We start from the raw sequence: 24,258 nt of genomic DNA on the forward strand, positions 1-24,258 counted from the left end.
ATTGGCTAGATGAGAAGACTTCAGATACTGTTTTCATGACATGGTTTTCCAATTGGTGCTTTTCTCTACAGGTTCCCGAGGGAAAAGTGGTAGTTCTTAATTTCCGATTCATAGATCTTGAGAGTGACAACCTGTGCCGCTATGACTTTGTGGACGTGTACAATGGTCACACCAACGGCCAGCGTATTGGGCGCTTCTGTGGCACGTTCCGGCCAGGAGCCCTTGTGTCCAGTGGTAACAAGATGATGGTGCAGATGATTTCCGATGCCAACACCGCTGGGAATGGCTTCATGGCCATGTTCTCTGCTGCTGAACCAAACGAAAGAGGTACCGTTTCCACGTAATGGCAATCCCGGCAGTAATAATGGCTCACAGTTATTGGGTGCCTCCTGTGTGCTAGGCTCTGTCCCAGGCGCTTTCTATGTGTTTTCTCCTCTAACCTGAAGTTTACGAGCAGTTCTTCTCAAACGGAGCTAATAAAGCCACCGAACCACCAAGAGACCATTCAAAAGGGTCTCTTTTTTTTTAAAGCTCATGTAATTCTTACCAAAATTCAACTATAGAGATTCCTGGAGTAAAAATGTGAAGCTTACATACACACACACACACACACACGGATATAGACACATACCTCTTCACTCCATCAGCGTCCCCTCTTAGAAAGAGCCATGACTGGTGGTTCCCATACCTTTCTATGTACACTCACATGTATATTCTTTTGCAGTAGCCTTTTTAAAACTCTAAGTGCGATCGTACATTCATATTGTTTCACAACTTTTTTTTTTTCACTTAAAACTACGTATTGGGGTATTTTCATGTCGGTACTTAGGAGCACCCACGGGTAGAAACCTGTACCCTGAAGAGATAACTGCAATGGGCCAGCTCGGTTAAATTTGGAGCCTTTGGCTTGAGGGCATTTCCTAATCTGCTCTTGCTGCAGGCTGTTGTGCAGCATTTTGGTTTGAGATGTCAGAGGACAGGATCTGGGGCTGATAAGAGCAGCCAGAAAGTTTGGGAGGAAATGCTGGCTGGAAGCTACGGGGAAATTGAGGCATAAAATATACATATGAAAGTCACCAAGATCTTTGGCTCACAGCCAGACTCCCCGTGTGCAGAGAGTCCTGCTGGCCTGGCACAGAAGCATCGGCTGGAAGATGAACGTGAACAGAGGTTACAGCGGCTGCCCATGGCCAGAGAGACAGACTTTGAGCTTGAGTGAAATGCCTGCCAGAACGCAAATCCTTTTTCATAGGAACACAACAGCATCTAGAGTCTCTATAATGTATCATTCATAATATCCAGTACCCAGTCATGCGATAAGACCAGAAAAGTGTATCTGTATTCAAGGAAAAAAGCAGTCAATAAAAACTGATCCTGAGATAACGCAGATGTGGCAGTTAGCAGACAAGCACTATATTTTTATTTATTTTTTATAATAATATTTTTCTATTATATTATATTAGTCACCATACAGTACATCCCTGGTTTTTGATGTAAAGTTCGATGAGTCATTACTTGCATATAACACCCAGTGCACCATGCAATACGTGCCCTCCTTACTACCCATCACCAGTCTATCCCATTCCCCCACCCCCCTCCCCTCTGAAGCCCTCAGTTTGTTTCTCAGAGTCCATAGTCTCTCATGCTTCATTCCCCCTTCTGATTACCCCCCCTTTCTTTATCCCTTTCTTCCCCTACCGATCTTCCTAGTTCTTATGTTCCATAGATGAGAGAAACCATATGATAATTGTCTTTCTCTGAGACAAGCACTTTAAAGCAACTATTATAACTATGTCTAAGGATTTAAAGGGAATAGATGTATCATAAGTAAACAGATTGAGAATTTCAGAAAAGAAACAGAACTGTAAAACTATAAACTATAAAAAAGAATAAAAGCGTAATTCTAGAACTGAAAGATACAGATTGGAAATTTAAAAATTTACCTGGTGGGCTTACAAGCACATTGGAGATGGTAGAAGAGTCTGTGGATCTGAATAGAAATGATCCAATCTGCAGAACCAGGAGGAAAAAGATGAATGAAAAAGAGCCCGAGAGACCGGTGAGGCAATATCAAGTGGTCTAACGTGTATAATTTGTATCCCAGAAGAGAGGGAGAGTAGTGCAGGAAAAATGTCTGAAGAAATTATGGCTGGAGGCTGCCCAGATTTAGTGAAGAACATTAATTTATAGAACCGAGAAGATCAACAAACCCCAAACAGGATAAATAAAAATAAAGCTACACTGTGGAACATCAGAATTACAGAATCTAAATATAAAGGGAAAATCTTAAAATCAGTAAGATGAAAATCAAATCACATACAAGGGAAGAACGGTGTGAAGGATGGATTTCTTTTCATCAGAAACAGTAGAGGCCAGAAGGCCGTAGGACGGCATTCCTGAAGTGTCAACCCAGAATTCTATAGCCAGTCTTCAGAAACGAGAGTGAGTTAAGGACATTTCTTGCATCACAAGAAATATTGAAGAAAGTTCCTCAAGTTGAAGGGAAATGGACCCACAGGGTAACACAAAAGGTGATGGAAGGATTGGGGGCCACTGGAAATGGTAAATATAAAAGACTCTATGTTATTTTCAGTTCTTAATTTCTTTACATATATCTGTTCAAAACAGAACAAAAAAACCCCACAGCCCTTTAACACTGTACTGCGGGATGTATGATATAATATACATGACAATGATAGAGCAGAGGTATAGGTAAAGGAGAGGTAAATGGAACTTAACTGTTGCGTACACACACACGCACACGCACACACACACATACACAATACGTGAAGAAATACAATATTAACTCTAAGCAGATTGTGATAAATTAAAGATGCACATTGTAATCCCTAAAGTACCATTAAAAATGCAAGAGTTATCGCTAAAAGCCAAAAGGTTAAAACAGAATACTAAAATTTCTCAACTAACCCAAAGAAGGCAGGAAGGGAAGAACAGATGGAAAAGAGGAAGGTGAGACAAATAGAGCAAAGCAGCACCTGGCGCACCAAACCCAAGCATATCAATAAATACATTCATCGCCAAGGATTAAATACTCTAGTTAGAAAACAGAGATTATTAGAACAGTTTAAAAAGCAAGGCCTAACTATATGTTGTCCACAAGAAAGCCCTTGAAATACAAAGACAAACTAGGTTGAATGTAAAAAGATGGAAAAATACATATCATGCAAACATTATTAAAAATAATAAAGATCCCAATAAATATGAACATAGGCAAGCCCTTGAACAGACACTTCGCAAAGGAAGATTCATGAATGATTAATAAGTACATGAAAAACTGCTCAGCATCTTTCGTTAACAAGGTAATGCAAGCCAAAACCACACTGAGATCCCATTACAAACGCGCCAGGTTGGCTAAACCAACTGACACCTTCGGATGGTGGCAGGGATGTGCTACCACGGCAGTGCTCGCGCCTGGAGACGTGTCACATGCTACGGCCTCGAAGGGAAAATCTTTCATAGTTTCTTCTGAAGTTAAACATCTCCATCTATTCTTGGCCCAGGAATTGCTTTCCTGGGTATTTGTGCAAGAGAAATGAAAATGCATGTCCACAAAGAGATTTGTACAAAACCGTTCACAGCAGCTTCATTCACAATAACCCAAACTGGAAACACCCAGATGTCCACAGAAGAAGAGGTAGGCAAATTGTGTTTCCACACCGTGGAATCACCCAGCGGAGTAAAAGAACAAATTACCGATACACACGGCAACATGAGTGCATCTCAGACGTTGTGCTAACGAGCGGGGGAAGCCAGACGCAGAAAAGTCCACAGTACATGATTCCGTGTATATGAGGGTCTAGAATAAAACTAATCTATGGTGAAATTTTTCAGAAAAGTGGTGTGGAGAGTCGGCAGACTGGGAAGAGATACAGGAGTTTGGTGGGAAGTGGATTCTGTATGGTCACGGAGTGTGGCTTACACAAGGAGATTAATTGTTCAACTTTGTACAGCTAATATCTGCGCATTTCACAGTACATGAATTTACCTCCCTGAAATCTCTAAAATAATAATAATAATAAAGAATAAAAGTGGTGGTGGGGATTGGATAGTGGTATGAAGAAAAAGAACAGTAGAATGATAATACTTAATTACTGAAATTGGGTGATGGTTACATAGAAGCTCATTATATTTTTCTATTTACTTTGAATCTGCTTGAAGTTTTCCATGAATAAAAAGTTTTAGAAATTATCCAACCTCAATTTTTAGAATGCATTTTCTTAGAGATGCGTTTTAAGCATGATTATCTTCTGTGTCAAATAAATATTTAAAGTATATTAGTTCCCTTAGTTTCAATTCAGTTTTTGCTCGTTAAATTCAAATAAAATTAAATTTAGAACTTTGTATTAAAATATCATTCTGAAATTAGTCCTGTCAACCTATCAGTATATATGCATGGAGCTGTCTGAAATGATGTTTCTCAAATATTAGTTATGGTTAGTTTTAGGTGGTTGGATTTGGGGTAATTTTCTTTTTCTTCTTGATGCTCTTCTGTATTGCTTAATATTTATAAACACTGTTTTTACAAACAAAAATTATTCTTAAAAATTATTAAAGATGTGTAGCATATAGAGTTTTCTGGTAATGAGAGTTTCCTATGCCAACTAATTCAAATTTTGTCCATGGGGATGCATTTTTATCCCATTAATAAATACCTCTGCCTTGAGGGTTCTTTAAAATCTGTGTAATTGGTTGAGCCAGCATGATTTCTGAATGAGTTCATGCCCAAATGTTTTGTCTTTACTTGACCAAAAAAAGGAAAGAAAGAAAAGAAAGAAGCTATAGCCCTGACTCCACTCCTTCGCTCTCTTGTGCTGATGTGATACGTCAAGTAACAGAGATCATTCAGTGTGGGTGGCGGGAGGTGGGGGGTGTGTAGGAGACTGTGTAACCATATTTTAAGAAAAAATTTAAGAGCTTCTGCCATTGCCTTTATTTACTGTATTATTACCAATATTTCAAATTCCCAGTCTCCTTACGGTTGCATTGCCATAACCTGTAGCAGGAATAAACTTGGATTTTTCTTTTTCATACTTAAAAAATTCAGGGGATCAGTATTGTGGAGGACGCCTTGAAAGACCTTCTGGCTCTTTTAAAACCCCCAACTGGCCAGACCGAGATTACCCTGCAGGAGTCACTTGTGTGTGGCACATCGTAGCCCCAAAGAATCAGGTAAGATCCCCGAAAAATATGAAGAAAGCATGCATGCATGTATGAATTGCCTCGGTGGTGCGAGGGGCCCATCTCTCAAGAGCTGAGCATGCAGGGTGAGGAAGGCCCTGCTGGACACAGGTATTTCTTCATGTAAAGACCCAGATTAAAATTGCTTTTGCACTATTTGACTTGCAAAAGTCATGCATTTAATTTCCTAGTGTATAAAAACAATTTTCAAATTTCAATACAAATAGTAAGCAAATCCCTGTGAGATTGTTGACCCCTGTGTAAGATGTTATAAGCAGCAGTGACCGAGTGTGGGAGGATAAGGGTCCCCAAGCACATGTACATTTCACGTTACCGTTTGTTCACGTAGCAAATGCATTGTGACGGCTTGACCTGGACACAGCCGATGCAAGCGCAGCACAGCTTCCCCTCAAAGAACCAGTCTGAAAGCTAATCTGCTTCGTGGGCATTTTTTTGGTTGTTGTTTAACGTAAAATTTGTGCAGGTTCCCCACAAATAACTTGATTCATTGCTGGTTTTCCAGTGCTTATTAGTTTGTGGTTATATGAAATTTTACCATTTCTGGGAACGACTTTCAGATATGAATTGCAGGACATTATGTAGCATGGGAATAGACCAAGTCTACTTTGTGGACTTGGGAAAAAAACTTTTAAAAAGTTATTGTTACAAACACTACAGATTTTACTCAAACACTAGATGGTGAACATTACAATACCTTTAAAAAAAAACAAAAAAACTTTTCTAGGGCACCCGAGTGGCTCAGTTGGTTAAGTGACCCACTGTTGATTTTGGCTCAGGGTCCTGGGATCGAAGTGTCAGACTCCCCCGCTCAGCGAGGAGTCTGCTTCTTTCCCTCTGCCCCGTCTCCCCACTCATGTGTGCACACACTCTTTCTCTCTCTCTCAAATAAATAAATAAATAAATCTTAAAAAAATTTTTCTTAACTGATCTTTGGTATCACTTACACAAATACTATTTGCTATATTTTGATTTTCTAATGGAAAATTATTCAGGCAAATATACCATGCAAGTTAGTGATTTGAACTCACACACACAAACATACACACACATACACACTTTGATCGTAACCTCAAACTCAGTTTTATTTTTAAGAATAAAAATATGGTCATTTACTTAATGATGGAGTCTATAAATTTGTTGCATTTTTTTTGTAGTTTAAAATAACACTTAAAAAAATCACGTTTCTCAGCATTTAAGCCATTATGTAATTCTTGAGATTGTACTGGTCATTTTTCTTTCTGTGACATTTGTAAATATATTAGCCTAAATAATTTCAGCTTAATTATGCTTGCAGATTACGATTCAGCATGTCTTTTCCATTGTTCATCTCTTTGATTATTTAAATTTAAATTTGGGTTTCATTTTACTAATGTGATTTTTGGCTTCAGCCAAGTGAGTTTTTAATCACTATTGTTAATGCCTGAAGTCACTGGAAGCACCATCAAAGAAGAAAAATATAATGGGAAGATTAAGTCCTAAGTAATTTCTGTGTAAATCTGTGAGCATTTTCTTTTATTAAAGACGTACCTTCATTTTCTTAATCATAGCTTTTCTCTTTATTCTCCTATTTATTTACTTATTTTTAAACCTTCTCTCCAAAAGTTGTTATGTGACTAATTTCTAAGTAGAGAAAGTTCAGCCAATTTTTAATAATCTGGAAAGCATTTTATTACTAACTGGTGAGAAATTATTGGACCCAAAGAGGAACAATTTTAATATAATTTAAAGCAGTGCTAAATATGAAAAAGCTGTTATTCACCCGTAACTGGTGCTGACTTTTTAAAGGTGGGTAAATATGTAGATATATGGCAATTATGCTCAAAGCCAAAATTTACCTTTGGTCCCTCTGTGATGCTGTTGCTGTGACCATCTTCATCCAATTACTGTGTGTGCGTCTTCTTAGCTAATAACAGGGCCTGTCCTATCAGGAATTAATGCCCATTATCTTCCCTAAGCAGCAGGGAGGGTACAGCAAAAGTTAAGGACCAGCTACCTGGGTACCCTGGGTATTTATGAACCCAGTGAGATTTCCTTTGAATCACACAAAGGAGGTGCTCTGGAACAATCTGCTTGTGAGGGGAATGATTGCCTATTAAACTGAAACTTCCTATTGACTTGAATAACTTAGGACACTACTATTGGTACTAGTGCAAAAAAATTAAGAACCTACTTAAGAAATCTAACACTGACTTTATCATGCAACCTTTTCAGAAATCCACCACATCACCAAGTAGGCTGTGCTCAACTCAGTAGGCACACTTTTCAAACATACTTCAAGACGACTCCCAGTCAGTCCCCACTTCCTGAATCTCTGGTCCTAAAGAATTTCCCTACTTACACGTGACAGGAATGTCATTTTCCTTCCCTTGAAAGAGGAACAGCTCTAGCCACCACCTCACCTACACAAACAAGTAATACATACGGCCCACCTCGACACACACTACCTATCGGGGACATCTCAGAGAAGAAGGAAGTTGGTATGAACCCGCGCTTCCCACTCCAACACGTATCCAGTTATGGTCTTAATGTAGGTGGTTAGGGTTACGTGGTGTTCCCATACGTTTGTGACTGTAGGTGAACAGGTCTCTTAAAGTTAAGATCTTAATTAAGGATGATCTTTTGGAATGATTAAAAATAAAGAATACTGCAGTTTTGTTAACTACAGAAGAAATATGAAAACAACAAGAAACAAATAATTCAAACAGAATGAACACATTCTTTACCAAGGAAAATCCTACGGATCTAGGGAGAGGAAGATTTCCATTTGAGATGCTTCCTCAGCGCTATTTTGGTATTCCTTTTTTTTTTTTTTTTTAAGATTTTATTTATTTATTCGACAAAGATAGAGACAGCCAGCGAGAGAGGGAACACAAGCAGGGGGAGTGGGAGAGGAAGAAGCAGGCTCATAGCAGAGGAGCCTGATGTGGGGCTCGATCCCATAACGCTGGGATCACGCCCTGAGCCGAAGGCAGACGCTTAACGACTGAGCCACCCAGGCGCCCCTATCTTGGTATTTCTGATGTTGTACTTTCTCTAAAGCTTATAGAACTGAAATTTGAGAAGTTTGATGTTGAGCGTGATAACTATTGCCGATACGATTTCGTGGCTGTGTTCAATGGCGGAGAAGCCAATGACGCTAAAAGAATCGGAAAATATTGTGGTGATAGTCCACCTGCGTAAGTAGTGCCTGTTTTATTTCATTAATGTTGTAGTGGCTCTCAACTTCTCTTTTATTCAGTTGCCCAGTTATATTTTATTTTCTGGAAGATTCTAGGCTGTCGTTGTTTTGTTCACACGTTCTTGGGTTCTGTGGCAGTAGAGTCCCATACGGCACCAGCACAAAGAGTAGCCGGCCCAGAGGGAGGCAACATTGAGTGTAGCGAGGCCTCGACAGCCAGACAGGTAACAGGAGCAGAGTTGGTGAGGCCCCAGAGTCAGGTGCTAGCCAGATACCTGGACACGCCCCTGCCCCGCAAAGGTGACCTCAAGCATCAGAGTGGAATGGGAGAAGTTCTGAGAAAAAAGCAGGGGGCTGAAATTTGGAGATGCAGACAAGGAGATCTGGACACTCCTGACAGACCCAGATGGTTTTACCTGATCAGAGACCTGTCCTGGGCCTTTTGGGCTTTGTGACTCTTCTTCACATTGTTGCTCAGACTGTTGCTGGATGAGCCTGAAAGTCACCATGTATTTATCTACAAACATTTATGGAGCTAAGAGCTCTGGCACTCACTGCTGGGTGACATTGGGCAAGTTGCTGAATTCCCCGATCTGTACCGGTGCAGCACAGGACTCTCTCGGGGGCAAGATATTCCCCGCCTCCACACGCTGCACTAGGGAGAGCGTTGACTGAAATGACTACAGCTTAGGGCGTCCGGCTTGCTTAGCGGGTGGAGCTTGCAACAGCTGACCTCAGGGTTGTAAGTTTGAGCCCCACGTTGGGAGTAGAGATATTAAAAAAATAATAAAATCTTAAAAAAAATTACTACAGCTTGCTGTAGTCACCATTATGCCAATTGAAATACCCCTTCTACTCCGTTGCTTAAACATCATTAGATCATATGCGTCACTTGATTTTACGTGCGTGTCCGTGTTCCCCTAGATGCGTTTGAATTAAAGCAAGGTATTTTTCAATTTAAATTCATTTAGATTAAGTTTGACAATACTAAGGATTTTTAATACATACAAGTTGGTCAAAATTTGAACATTACTTTACCCAAATTTGACTCTCCAGCCGAACGTGTTAGAGAAAGGCCCATTGCTAAGCTGTCAGCGCAGGTGCTCCTTCTGTATCTTTTCCTCCAGCTGCTGTAACAAATTACCACAAACCGAGGGCCGAAAACAATACATTTATTCTCTTAAGGTTCTGGAGGTCAGAAGTCTGAAATCACTTTCACTGGGCTAAAGGCAAGCTGTCAGCAGGGCTGTTTCCTTCTGGAAGCTCTGAGGGGAGAATCCGTTGCCATGCCTATTTCAGCTGCTGCATATTTTGGCTGTGGCTCCGTCCTCCATCTTCAAAGCCCATGGCTCCTATCTCTGCTTCTGTCCTCGTATTGCTTTCTCCTCTTCTGGAGTCAAACCTCTGTCTTCTAAGGACACCTGTGGTTACATTTAGGGCCCACCTAGACAATCCAGGATACTCTCCCCTTTTCAAGGTCCTTAATTGAATCACACCTGCAAAGTCTCTTTGCACATAAGGTAACATATTGAAAAGCTCCAAGGATTAGAATGTGGAGATCTTGGGGGACCACTGTTCAGCCTACCACACCTATCTCTATTCAAAGCCAGTCTTTTCATCTGTATCCTCCTTCTGACCTCCTCTTCTGCCTTGAAACTTCCCTCTGTCCAATAGTCCTCTTCATTTTCTCCATCATCTCCATCTTTAACCTCTGCCTCCTTTTTTTCTTTCTTTCCCATAGCCTATAAATTTAAGTTCTCCTGAATTAAGAAAAAAAAAAAAAAAAGGAACACTTTCTTGACTCTATCCTGCTGTAGCTTTTTCTGCATGTCTCTCCTTCCCTTTATACTCAAATATTTTTTTAAAAAAATTTCAAGTTTCATTTCCTAGCAATATGGAAAAGAAGATAGCCTTTAAAATCATACGGGAATAAACACCAGTGTTCCTAAGCTAAAAAAAAAAAAAAAATTTAAGGGCTGCTCAGTTGGCAAAAAATAAGAGAACTCATCAGAGGTCAAAAATGTTGAGAAGCCCAAATCCAAAAGGATAAATAAGTACTTGCAGGTGGCAGCTTCCTTCAGGACATGTGCCAGTTCTTGGTAACCTAGAACTTCATTCACAGCAGACCAGGCTTAGAGATAGGGGACAGAGCTCAGGGTCCAGGCAAGGGAGGAGATTGGATCAAAGACCAGAGCATAAAGAAGGAACCCATAGAAAGTGACACCAATGTGACTGAACTCATTCTCCTCCTCCCCAAGGGAAATAGTAAGGAAATTGGCTGTTTGGGCCTTGGCATTTGGTAAAGGGAAGAAAAGGTAGTCTCTCGTGAGAATTCCTAACCAAAACCCAGTCCACATATGAGTCTGAGGTTAGAATTTACACTACCTGACTGTATTAAAAAACTGTAGTCAAGAATTTAGTTTAAAGTTTCCTACTTGGTAGTTCCTAGAGAGACTGAGAGGAGAAAACACAAATCCTGTCTGGAAGAATGCATCTAATGTAGGCTTTAATAATTCCTATAAATAAAGTTTCAAGAAATATAAGTTCCCAATTTTAAAAAAAATCACAAAACATAAAGGGAAAGCCAACATAAACAAGAACCAGGAGAAACAAATGGTATAATCAGATTCACTCAGATTCACAGAGGCCAGATATATAGTAGTTATAATACAGAAAAAAAATTCATACAAAATGAAGAAGCAGATTATTATAAGTCTGGCAAAGAAAAAAGAGACTTTGAGAAATGATCAGTTAACAAAGAGCCTAATAAAATTTCTAGAACTGAGACATATGAGACATAATTTACACAAGAAACTGAATACATGTGTTAAGTAGCTGATAAGACATAGCTCCGAAGAGAATTAGGGAACTGAGAAATAGTTGTGGAAATCATAACCTGGAATATAGCATAAAAAGACAACAGATGGAAAATATAAAAGAGAGGTTAAGAGCCATAGAGGCTAGCGTGCAAAGATCTAAAATACATTTAATTGGAGTTCCGTAAGAAAAAAATAGAGAATGTAGGAAATTTAATGTTTGAAGAAATAGTAGCTGAGTTTTTCCATTGTAAATGAAAGACACCAATTATCAAATTCAAGAACTCAAAAAATCCTAAGCAATATATATATATTAATATACCCATTCCTACGTGTATTATAGTAAAACCGCGGAACTGAGAGAGATGTTGAGAACAGCCAGAGAGAAAAGACAGATTCTCACGAAGGGGACGATTAGCCTAACATCTGACTTCTCAATAGCAATAATGGAAGCTAGAAGATCTTAGAGGGGTATCCTCAAAATTCAGAGACAAAATAACTATCATTTTAGAATTATTTACTCAGGAAAACCTCCCATTTGTGAATAAAAGAAATTAAAAGACTTTTTCAATTAAACAAGAGCTGAGAGAGTTCTCTACCATAATAGACCCTAACTAGAGAAACTTCACTTTCTGTACTTCAGGCAGAAAGGTAACAGTCACTGAATAAAGGACTGAGCTGCAGGAGGAAACACTGAGCAAAGATCCTGGTCCTAGGAGCTGAGGTACTCGCAGGCCCTTGTGTTGTTGAGGAATAGGGTGAAGATATTATTAACCTGTGTAATATGCTAAAGTAAAGGTGGATCTTAAATTTGGGCCAACCATTAGAGTCTTTAACTTCCAAAACAGTGAAGAGAAAACATGAAATGAGAAAAAAGTTCATTCCAAAGGAAGGCAAGAAAAGAGAAAAGGAGAAACATTTTAAAAAAGTTAAGACGACAAGTAAAAGGCACGAAATAAGATGGTAGAATTACATCTAGATCTGTGCGTAATCAATATAAATGCAAATGGATCAAATAATTAGTGAGAAGACAACGCATATTAGGCTGGATAATAAAACAAATCCAGTATATGTGGTTTATAAGACACATCTCCAAAAAAATAACACAGAGCATTTGAGAATAAAAGGATAGAAAAAGATATTGGAAGCAAATGCCAGTTGAAAGAAAACTGGCATAACTATACTGATACCGGAGAAAAGTAGATTTTAGACAGAAAGCATTACTAAAAATAGTTGCTATGTAATGATAAAAGGTACAATTTTTCAGGAAGGTGTAATAACTGTGAACTTGTATGTACAGAAAAATATATAAAGCAAAAAACAGATAAATAAAAATAGATCTGCAAAGTCTGCTATTGTAGTAGGAGGATTCTTAACCCATCTCTTTGAATAGTTGATAAATTAACTGTCGATTGGAGAAAGATGGAAAATTGGGATGTAGAAGATTTGAAAAACTGTTAACAGGTTTAATCTAATGGATGAATAGGGAACAAGTACATTCAACAACTGGGGAAAACACATTTTTTTAAAGCAAAAATGGACACAGGAAAAAGAAAAACCCAGAATTGCCAGATAATCATTCAAAAAACTTAATCTGCAGTTAAAAGTCTTCCTATCAAGGGAGGTAGGGGGAAACAGGCCCAGACTGTTTTTCTCCATGAGTTCTAAGAAACATTGGAGGAACAAATGTTGCCAACACTATACAGATTCTTCCAGAGAAAAATAGGGATTGTTCCACAGCTGCTTTTATAAAGCTCGTATAAATTGACACCAAAACAAGGTAAGGACAGAACTAAAAAAAAGGATATTAAAGACTAATCTTACTTATGAAATGTGAGGAAAAATAAGTCTTAAAAGAAAAAATATTAAGTCAAATATAACAATGTATAAAAAAGGCTCCCTCACCAGGAATTCCAGGTTGGTTTGAACTTAGAAAATCTATTAATATAATTGTATACATTACCAGATGAAAGTGTGACTTATAGATTTAAATTTTTATTTGTTGGAAACATTAATTTATTCAAGGATATGTTTTCTTAAAAAGCTTGAATAAAAAATGTGGGGGGCGCCTGGATGGCTCAGTCGGTTGGGCATCCAACTCCTGATCTCAGCTCATGTCTTGATCTCAGGGTTGTGAGTTCAAGCCCCACATTGGATCCATGCTGGGCGTGGAACTTACTTTTTTAAAAAAAGTCTGTATTTTAAAAAGATATTATTTTCATAGCAACTAAAAATGTAAAATACTCAAAAATAAATCTAATAATTGTGTATAGACCTTAATGGAGAAAATTATAAGACCTTACTCAAAGGTATCTTAAAAGACCTCAATAGATGGAGCTATATAGTTTCTCATGAATAGGAAGAATTAGTGTCATTTAAAAATAGTAAAATTGGTTTTTCATTAAACATGACAGCGTGATTCTAAAATGTTCATGAAATTGCAAGGGGGTGGGGGAAGGGGATGCCACTAAAGCAGTTCTGGAGGAGCATCTGGCAGGAGGATTTGCCTTACATGATGGAGCCGTATCAGAAAGCTGTCGTAATTAAGACAATGTGGTTTTAATAGAAATAGACGGACAGACTAATGAAGACACCAAAGAGAGGCCAGAAAGATACCCACACATGTCTGCAGCTGGGGCACATCACAGAGACCCACAGGTCAGCTGGTTAAAAAAAAAAAAAATGGCCCCACTGAAAAATGAGGCAGGGATAAGTTTTATTCATAAGGAAAAATTGAAATTGCAACACACAAAAATCAACTCCAGATGCACTGACAACTTAAATGAGAATTTCTGCTCATCAAAATATATCTTAAAGAGAGGGAAAAGAGAAGGTACAAAACAGAAACAGATATCTGTAACATATTTGACAAAGACCCCTGGGTCCAGAATATATCAAGAAATTCTAAAAATTTATAAAGAAAAGACATAAAGAGGCATTCCCAAAAGAAGAAAGCTGCACAGTGACTAAATCTTTGAAAAGAATGTAAATTGGTACGACGACTTTGGAAATCAGCTTGGCATTATCTAACAAAGTTGAAAATGGGCATATATCCTGGGACCTCGCGTGGGGCAGGTACCCCCCCCTCCTGGTGTGCCCACTAAAGCCACGTTTGCCCACGTGCACCACAAGACATATACAAGAATATTCTTAGCAATACCGTTTGTAGTGGAGGGCAGAGGAAATAGCCTAATGTGTGTCAACAAGAGAATAGTCGAACTGTGTTCTGGTTCACACAATGCAGCAGTGGAAACAGTGGATGAATGTCACAGTTACAGCACTGAGCGTGAAAGAAAATAACAGGAAAATACACACCATAGCCTTTCATTTATGTGAAGTTTCAAAGTATGCACACCTATCCAGTGCAGTGCTCAGCGGTGCATGCATATTGGTAAGCCTGTAGGTAAAGGATAAACTAACTTCAGGGTAGCGATCGCCCCCGTGAAGGCGGAGAGGGGGCGATGGGGTGGTCGGGCTACTCCAGGCGAACTCCTCAGAAGTGAGCGTGCGCATCAGAAGGGGGAATGAAGCATGAGAGACTATGGACTCTGAGAAACAAACTGAGGGCTTCAGAGGGGAGGGGGGTGGGGGAATGGGATAGACCGGTGATGGGTAGTAAGGAGGGCACGTATTGCATGGTGCACTGGGTGTTATACGCAACTAATGAATCATCGAGCCTTACATCGGAAACCGGGGATGTACTGTATGGTGACTAACATAATATAATAAAAAATCATTAAAAAAAAAAAAAAAAAGAAGTGAGCGTGCGCAACAGCCAGCCTACCAAGTCACGCTTTCGCCGGAGGAACGATTTTTTCGGAGGATACTTCTGGGATGGGGCAGCGCGGAAAAGGAGAAAACCTGTTTGGGGGGGCTTTTCCCCCGGTTCAAAGCCTGACTGGAGGAGCGTCGTGGTTGGTGAGATCACCTCATCATCCCCGTGTCTGGCTCGGTGCAGCTACAGCGGTACCACCGAATTCAGTTCAAAAACACTTGTGAAGCCGCAGCGGGGTGCCCGCTAGGGAGCAGGCTGCAAAGCTCAGTAGAAGACGCCAAGATAAGTCGTGCGAGGGCAGACAGGCAAACTGGCAAGGAATGTCCCGGGTGCGCTTCTGACAGGGAGTCCCTCAGTCCAGTCGGGCCAAGTGGTGAGGAGGTCGGGAGAGGTTTTCTGAAGGAGCTTGTGCCTCGTGAAGCTTGGTCCTGAAGGAAGAGTTGGAGTTGGTCACAGGCAGCAGGGAGGACAAGTAGAGGGAGCCCCATTAATAGAGGGACCCAGGGGAGGTAGATGCTCTTCTGGAACCCCAGCCTCGAGTTGGGACCTAGAGAGAGAGAGGAGGCAGGAGCGCTGAGCGAGGTTCCACATCCCGCAGACGCGGGAGCCGTTTGGGTGCGAGTCGGCAGGAAATGACAGGCCCCGGGCCTCAGAGTCCCGTCCTTGGCCAGACAGCAGGGAGGCCAGTTAGAAGGCTGTGGCAGGGGGTCCAGGTGAAGTCGGGGAGAGAGGCAGAGGGGGAAGCAGGTGGGTCAAGAAATGCTCAGGACGCAGGACTGGCAGGACATGGTGGTCGGCTGGCCGTGGGGACTGAAGCAGAGGAAGACTGGGATGACAAAGCAGAGACCGCTAACACAGCTCGCTCTCCAGGACCAAACAGCGTCCGCCATCCTCCCGGCTCTGCCAGCATGGAATGAATCCAAGTGCGATTTCCTCTTGCCTTTCTAGTGATTTGTAGCATTAATTTGCAGATGCAACACATGGCCCTCAGAACATTTGCAGCACTGTGATTCTGTCACATTCCTGCTGAAAGCTCAGTAGCAGCGTAACAAAAAAATGTCGTTGTTACTAAAATACTCTTCCTTGAGAAAATTCAATTTTCAATTTAACGCTCCCAAGATTAGTTCATAGGAAAGGCATTAGATGATCCCTGTAATTATCACGTCATGCCCAGAAGGCTGACCTGATTGGGTCTTGAGGTTTCCTTTGCTGCTTATAATAAGTGCTTTTTGTAATTTTATCATTTAAACAAGTTTAACGTATTTTATTTGTAATTGTAGTTGGGAATTGTGTTTCATGCACATTGTATTTATTTAATGGGATGCGTTTTCAAAAGCAAGACAGAATATTTCTGATAAAGGCTCGATTCCCAGTGCTCTCGATCACTTTCGTGACCAAGTTGCTAAATGTAGGTCACAAAGCTCACATTTAGGTTTGTTCCATCCCTTGGCTCAGAAGGTGGTAGCCTTCAGGACAGAAAAGATCCTGCAGTTTTTCTGACTGGTTTGGTCAAGTACAGATCTACTTCCCCCACCAGCACACACACACACACACACACACACACACACACACACACACACACATTCCCACTCAAATAGGTGATAGGTGGGGGGAAATGGAGTTGCCTCATTATTTGCTGCCCATGATGCCTGAGAAGTGGTTCGGCTGAGAAGATGCCTCAAAAAATTTTAGTCAAACCACCAATTAACTCAGTTAAATAACCTGTTTAGTTTTTTTTCCACTACTGAACTAAATAGTCGTTAAATAGAATTAGCCACGCAGCATTTTTAACGATTGCTTAAATAATAGAAAAAGTTCAAATGAAACTTTTTAATGTAATAGTTATGCCCGCTTCTGAGCCTCAGTTATTGTCACCACTAAATCTTTAGTGCCAGCTAACCAGCAAGCCCCTAAAATAGCTTTAAAATTGGAGTTCTTAATGATGTCATTCGTAACCACCAAAGCAATCGCTTTCTGTTTCTCCTTCACAGCATTCTGCTACTGAGATTATAAACAGAAACGGTTCCATTTCGGGCATGCATCAGAGCTCTCATTAAAAATGAAATGGAAGTGGCGGCTTTCTTATCCCCTGGTGACCAGCCCACTGAGATGATCCCCTGGCTGAGTCTTCACAGGGTGTGGGAATTTGTTCATCAGATTTCTCCATCTGACTCTCTGGCCAGCATCCCGAGCTGCCCGGCCAGCTCAAATCCAGAGCCTGAGTCAAAAGAAGCGGTGTGCTTCCCAGGTCAGGCCAAGCCCTAAGGTGTTCGTGAAGAAACGGAAGCCCTAGCTTCTGTGTTTGCATTGGTCCCAGTGTCTACCTGGTCCTAGGTTCAAATCCTGACTCCCCCACATAGTAGCTGTGGGTTCTTGGGCAAATCACTTGGACTCTCTGAACTTCCTTTGCCTTTTCAGTAAGAAAGGGATAATAATAGGGCTGCCATGAAGGCAGAATTCTAGAGTTTGCATAAAGCACAGTGCTAAGTGGCATTAATACTGAGGAGATTGAGACTTTCGCCTTTTGAAGTATTTTAACTTTTAAGTTTACACATATCATAATCTATTATAAAAAATTAATGGAGAGCAGAATTCTACACTTCAGAGAGGTGCCACTTAAAAAAAATCTTTTTTTAATGTTTTTCTTCTTTTAGGCCAATTGTATCCGAGAGAAATGAACTTCTCATTCAGTTTTTATCAGACTTAAGTTTAACTGCAGATGGGTTTATTGGTCACTACAAATTCAGGCCAAAAAAGTTGCCTACGACTACAGCACCACCTGTCACCACCACGTTCCCTGCAACCACAGGTGAGTGTTTCTGTTTTGATGTTTGTGCACAAACTTCAGAAGTAGAAGAAGAATTCTTTTGAAGTAGGAAAAAAAAAGATACTTGAAACTAAAGTTAAATAAGATGAAAACTTATCTAAGAAAATAATATGACTCCATTAATGAAAGAAAAGTATAAGGCATAAAAAATGTTTATTATAAGGTAGTAATTTTCAAATGTCATCAAAGAAAATTATGACTTTAAAAATACTAGGAACGCTGGTAGAGGCACTGATCATTATAAGCCCAATTTTTCTTTTCTGTACTTATAAAATTATGGCTTTCTTTTTATTACATAGAACTGTAGTATTTTAGGGGCGCCTGGGTGGCACAGCAGTTAAGCATCTGCCTTCGGCTCAGGGCGCGATCCCGGCGTTATGGGATCGAGCCCCACATCAGGCTCCTCCGCTAGGAGCCTGCTTCTTCCTCTCCCACTCCCCCTGCTTGTGTTCCCTCTCTCGCTGGCTGTCTCTCTCTGTCAAATAAATAAATAAAATCTTAAAAAAAAAAAAAAAGAACTGTAGTATTTTAGATTGAAGTTCTAGGGCCTTGACACCTGCCTATTTTCACATCTGCCAGTTTTTTGGGTTTTGTTTGTGTTTTTGTTTTGTTTCGCTTGAAAATGTGTTGTGCAAAATACTTTTTTTTTTTCCCAAATTGGGGTAAATCAAACAGAAATATTCAATGCGTTATAGAAGCCAGTTGGGAAACTCTGGTCTGGGGTATGACCTAAGAAATGGAGAGTCAAGAGTGGAGCCCCATGCCTAGTCTCTACATCCTGTCAGCTCCACCCACTGAGATTTCAGGCATCAGATCTCAAAGTCTAAATCTAGGAGAAAGAAAAAAGTGGGAATGAAGGATCTGAAGTTAAGATACAAGATAGGTTGAAAATGAGCCCCGCTTTATTGCCCACCATTTTCTGCTTGCACCGAAAGTAGGCCTGACCTGAGTACCGGCACTTCTAGAAAGGGCTGATTTTTCTGAGCCCTCCACAAGTGTGCCACCTTGTGGCCTAGACATGTCCTGCCTTATATTAAGCAGTATTTCTTACTTCTCCAGTTCATCTCAGGAGACCCTGATGTCCTTATTCTTTCCAATGAATTAACTGGCTCCCTGGATTTTTATCTTCAGTCCTAAATTTTCTCTGAAATTGCAAACATCGATTTATAATGATCTCTTAGGGTTTTGTGAGCTGCTAAACATTTAAATTAAAACATATCAAACTCAGCTCATTTTTATCACACTATTTTGTGTGATAAAACAAATATCTGCCTTAAATCTGCTTCTCCACTGTTTTCCCAAGCATGGTCCACAGCAGCAGTAGCCACACTCTTAGATCATCCTTGAGCTCCTCTGTCTTACCTCCCCACTGCAGGCTCCCCTCCCCACACACAGAGCCGACCATGGCTCCCACTTGAATTCATTGTCTACACCCGTGCTATCCAATACTGTAGCCATATTGAACACCTGAAATGTGGCTAATGATGTGGAGGAATCGAATTTTAATTTAATTAAATGTCAGAAGCCTCATGTGGCTGGTGGCTCTCATATTGGGCAGCACAGGAGCCAGACTCTTTCATGCTGTATAGAAGACCCTTCACACGTTGTACCTGGCCTCTCTTTCCTCTTTCTAGCTCCATCTTTAGGTCCTACCACCTCTCTCCTTATACGTCTAAGTATTTTAGAGTATTAGGATTTTATTCTAAGTGTGGGGATTTTTTTAGAGTATCAGGATTTTATCCTAAGTGTGGGAGAAACTGTCAACGGATTTAGGCAAAGTTCAGGATTAGATTCGCACCTCATGAAGACCACGCTGGTCACTGTGAGGCGAATGGACAGTAGGGTCAAGAGGTCACGGGTTCTCGTGGTTGTCCAGGTGAACTGTGCTAGGACAGAAATACAGAGAAAGCCAAGAAACGCTGACTGTTGTGCAAGCCAGGGGCCTTGGGAGATACTGACAGGTCTTTAATTGGTGATTAACTGGACTAGGGAGATCAGGGGGCTGTCAAGAACGCCTCCCGTCTCTGGCTTGCACAGTTCCGGGGATAATGAGACCATTCACCGAAGCAGAGAACTGGGGTTAGGGGTAGAGTCCTTAGTTAAGCTGTGGCTTGTTGGGTCTCAGGTCTCTGTGAGACCCTCAGGTGGAGTTGTCAAGTCCAGTTTGATCTATGGCCTCCTCCAGAAGAGATTTCCGCAGGAGATTTACGTTTGAGAATTATCAGCACATACATGGTTGACACTGTGATCGAGAATGAGGTCACCTAGGGAGAGGTTAGGGGAGAAAGAAGAGAAGGGCTGGAATTCAATCTCTAGAAACTCTAACTTTTTAAAAAGGAGGATATAAGGATATACTGGCAAAGGAGACTGAAAAGATGAGGGCTTGAAGGAGAGGCAGCTACATTGGCTGTTGGATGTCTAAATTTGAGAGCTTGGTGATGAAGGACTAGCAGGAAGATATGAGAGCCTGGGACTGAGTGATGGAGACAGGGCAGAGGGAACGTCTGGGAAGGAGGGAGCCACGGCACTGAGAGGAGGGGGGACCCACCGAGATGGTCGCAGGTGCACCTGGAGAGGAAGGCAGGGACCACATGCCACGCAGGGAATGCAGGGAGAGACTAGACAGTGAGGTGGGAAGGGTCAGGGTGCTCTAGCGATGACTTGAAGCCAAGAGAGCTGGGATCTACTGAAGGGAGAGAAGGAGCAGGGTGGGACACGCACCCAGTTTCCAGACTGATGTTCCAAGCCTGGGAAGAGCTGGTTTCCAGTGTCCATGGAAAGGATGCTCTTTCGTCAGATAGGGAGAACCACTAACGCCACTCATTTTTGACTCAGCTAATTAGGTAAATTTAGGTCCCCAACTTCTGGACCAACGTTCCCTCTAAATGTTCTCTGAGCTCTTTTTCTTTAAAAAAAAAAAAATGATACACACACACAGATGCTATTATATGTATTTTAACATTAAATTATACATATTTTAATGTTGTGATCCACTTGAGATCCTTTTTGGAGTTAAGTATGGGTACAAATTAAGACTAAATAAATAATAAACTCATAGAAGAGTTCACAGAACATATTAGAAGGGGAATGTTACAATTGCAAATTCTTGCCCAACAAGTACAATTCTTTTAGTTGTTTAGTTCTTCTCAGCATATTGCCATGTATACGTGAATAATTAGCAAATATTTTGGAAATGTTTTTATTGATGATAATGGGAATTAAATATTTTCGTTTCGTTAACCCACAGTTTCTCAGCCTTGGCAGTATTTACATTTTTGGGCCAGATAATGCTCTGCCGTAGGACGTTCAGCAGCATTCCTGGTATCTTCCCACTAGATGCCAGTAGCGGCCCTCGTGACAGCCAAAACTATTTCCGGACATGGCAAAATGTCACCCGAGGGGAAAAATCACCTTTGCTGGAGAACTACTGTGTTTATCTATTTCGTTTTATTTTTAAATTAGTCAACTTCTCAGTTCTTAAGATCCTTATAGGCAATGATGGGCTCAAAATAAATGCTTAGTGATTGGTTACATGTAATTACAGGTATAACAGGTTTTACACATGAGCAGTGTTTCTGCAAACTTATACCACTCACATTTGGGCAGCTGAGTATTTTAAATGCACCGAGAAAGCTCCCTCAATGCCCAGGGGGAACACCATTGGATTCCTTTTGTAAAGGGAAGAATTAACCTATATTTTCTGAGTTCATATTTGTTGTACTGGGTTTTTCTAAGCAGGGCGCTTGGAGACTGTGTCTATTTTTGGTTAGTGTTAGTTATATATAAAGGAAGAAGGGAATAGGGCTGAATTTGGGTTATCTTTGATCTCAGGTTTAAAATTCAGCAGAGGGTATTGAGTTACCATGAGGAAATTGGAGCAGTAGTTAGTAGCATAAAGAATTTCTTTTGAATGTTTTCTAATTATTTCATTGCAACGACAGCTTGGTGGCTCAGGGAAATAAATAGGAACTTTAAACAGATTCAGGTCTAAACACCAATTGTACTTGAATTCATTTTCCTGAATCTTAGGTCTTTCTTCTTTGAATTTAGGTTTAAAACCCACCGTGGCCCTGTGTCAACAAAAGTGTAGACGGACGGGGACTCTGGAGAGCAATTATTGTTCGAGTAACTTTGGTAAGAAATAAAACCCAGCCTTTTCTCTTTAACCAGAAACTTGAGACTGCACGCTTAATCTCAAAGGAGCGGCCATGAATGTGATGGTAAAGTGTCAGTTACACTCTTCATTTACCCAAGAAAATATTTTCCTTTACCCTACGGTATGTTGACTAGAGCCATTCAAAGTGTTAGATTTTACAACTGAGAATAATATGGACACAGAAAATATGCTTTTTTCACATAAACTTAATAACTTGACTCCTGGAGTGTGTACTGCTACTCTGTGTGTTCTGGCTGGCTCAGTGTTCCTAAAAAACCCTGTATACTTTTTCTCACATATTTTTCATGTCCTGAGTATTTTTTTCACACATCTGTAATTCCACTTAAGTAAATGAGAAACATATCCAAGCTGGTCTTTCTCAGAAGAAATTCAAGTATTTCCTCTGTCATGTCCTTCCAGAGTACTAAATTAAAACCTGGGAACCTGAAATCTATTTGGAAATGCTTATTAATTGGAACCCGAGGAGATACTACCTAATGACTTAGAATTTCTAAGCGCTTTTTCCAATTTAAAAAAAAAAAAAAAGGCACTTTCTCTAAAAAGCACTGAAGAACAAGAGATACCAAATTTAAATATGTGGGTTATTTTTAAAAGGGACATTGAAGAAAAGTCTTGTCAGGAAAATAAAGTTGCTAAAACCTAAACAGGTTACCCAAAATGAGGGTCTCACAGAAGAGGCTTTGCTTGCTTTTTCTGTGCCTGAAGGCGGTAACTCTCTGAAGCCCAGACGAACTACGTTGTAGCAAAGGTGTGAAGGCACTGAAGAATCTAGGGCCCTAAATCTTACTGGAGTTTGCACGCTGAAATTCAAATAACAGACATAAAAATGGAAACAATTGCTGTCACATCCAGGTTAGGGTGGCGCTTAAGGAAATCTTCCATATCCTTTGGAGCCGCCTGATTTCACTTGGCTAACCACTAACATTTTGCAGTGAACACTTATCAGCAGGAATCAAAGTAAGGCATGATAAGAATTCTGATTTTATGAATTTTGCCTGCTACATAAGCAGTGACTTCTCACTTTCTCTCAAAAGGGTCATGTCGGCCAAGTTCAAAACTTGATTTATTCCACTGTGACTCTCTTACATGGCAAAATGACCAAATACTATCCCCAGTGGCCCACTGGTTCTCAGCCTGCATTGGTAACAGGGACAGGGCTCATAAAACAGTCTCCCAGTCCAAGTCCCACACCACACAGAATTGTCACCCACAAAATGCCAAAAGCATTTCTCTGAGAACATAGCATCTTTCCTTCCATGGCTCCAAAGTGAGACTCTCCTTTTACATCACAATGGAAGAAAGAGAGGGTTACATAATGAAAAGCAACTGAGTTTTGCTAGGGTTTTTTGTTTTTTCAGTTTTTTTTTAAGCAAGGAAATGTTCTGTTATACTCAGTTGTATACTTTGTTAAATGAGATATACAAGGTGGATAAGAAAGACCCAGAAAAACACAGGTACTGATAATTAGAGATGGGGACCCATGGGAGAACCAAAATTGAAGGAGAAAGAGGACAGCTAAAGAGAAAGGGGGAAAGACACAGAAAGGTAGGCACTCAACCACACAGACGGGAAGACTCAGATCTTCATGGTTTGAATCCCTGTCATGCAACCTCAGTATGGCAGTGTCTCTAAAGACCTAAGGTCTAATGAGAATTCATAGATAGAGGCTCAAAAGCCTTTCCCTTACTTGGCAAATGGTCACCATGTTGGACAAAACATTGTCGAGTCCCCACCTCAGTAACAGAGTACAGGGCAGGACACATTTAGGTTTCCGTCCTAGGTATCAACACCTAATAACCTGGGTAACATTAAGGCTCCATGGCCTCTTTTTTTCCAACCTGAATTTTGGGGACAAATGTGCAGAATCAAACCAATAGCTCTATTAGGGCCTTCTCTTAAACATTAAAATGTTTCCTATCTGAAACTTAGAAGAACGTACAATTATTTTCAGTTCTGCCTATGTTTGCCTTCACCGTCATATTATTTCCAAATGTTTTCTTTGGCAGTATTGGCTGGCACTGTGATCACAACTGTCACCCGAGGTGGAAGCTTGCATGCCACTGTCTCAATCATCAACATCTATAAAGAGGGAAATCTGGCAATTCAGCAGGCTGGCAAGAACATGAGTGCCAAGGTCATTGTGGTCTGCAAGCAGTGCCCTCTCCTCAGGAGAGGTAAGTAAGGAGGAAAACGTTAGTCTTTCTTCTAGGGGAGCTCAAGGACAGAGAAGGGAACGAGAGAGAGAGTCTGAGCAAGTCGCGGATC

General features: G+C 40.6%; 1 protein-coding gene across 1 annotated transcript in view; it reads left to right on the plus strand.

Annotated features, from left to right (window-relative positions):
* PCOLCE2 (procollagen C-endopeptidase enhancer 2) overlaps positions 1-24,258 on the plus strand; it is a 63,596-nt gene that overhangs the window by 36,581 nt on the left and 2,757 nt on the right. Inside the window, exons 3-8 of the mRNA XM_026497194.4 lie at positions 72-327; positions 5,066-5,190; positions 8,260-8,396; positions 17,644-17,798; positions 21,867-21,950; positions 24,000-24,167. Coding sequence (XP_026352979.1) covers positions 72-327; positions 5,066-5,190; positions 8,260-8,396; positions 17,644-17,798; positions 21,867-21,950; positions 24,000-24,167 — 925 coding nt within the window. The remainder of the gene's footprint in view (positions 1-71; positions 328-5,065; positions 5,191-8,259; positions 8,397-17,643; positions 17,799-21,866; positions 21,951-23,999; positions 24,168-24,258) is intronic.

This window comes from Ursus arctos, unplaced genomic scaffold (genome assembly GCF_023065955.2).
Source record: "Ursus arctos isolate Adak ecotype North America unplaced genomic scaffold, UrsArc2.0 scaffold_20, whole genome shotgun sequence".
NCBI classification, from domain to species: domain Eukaryota; kingdom Metazoa; phylum Chordata; class Mammalia; order Carnivora; family Ursidae; genus Ursus; species Ursus arctos.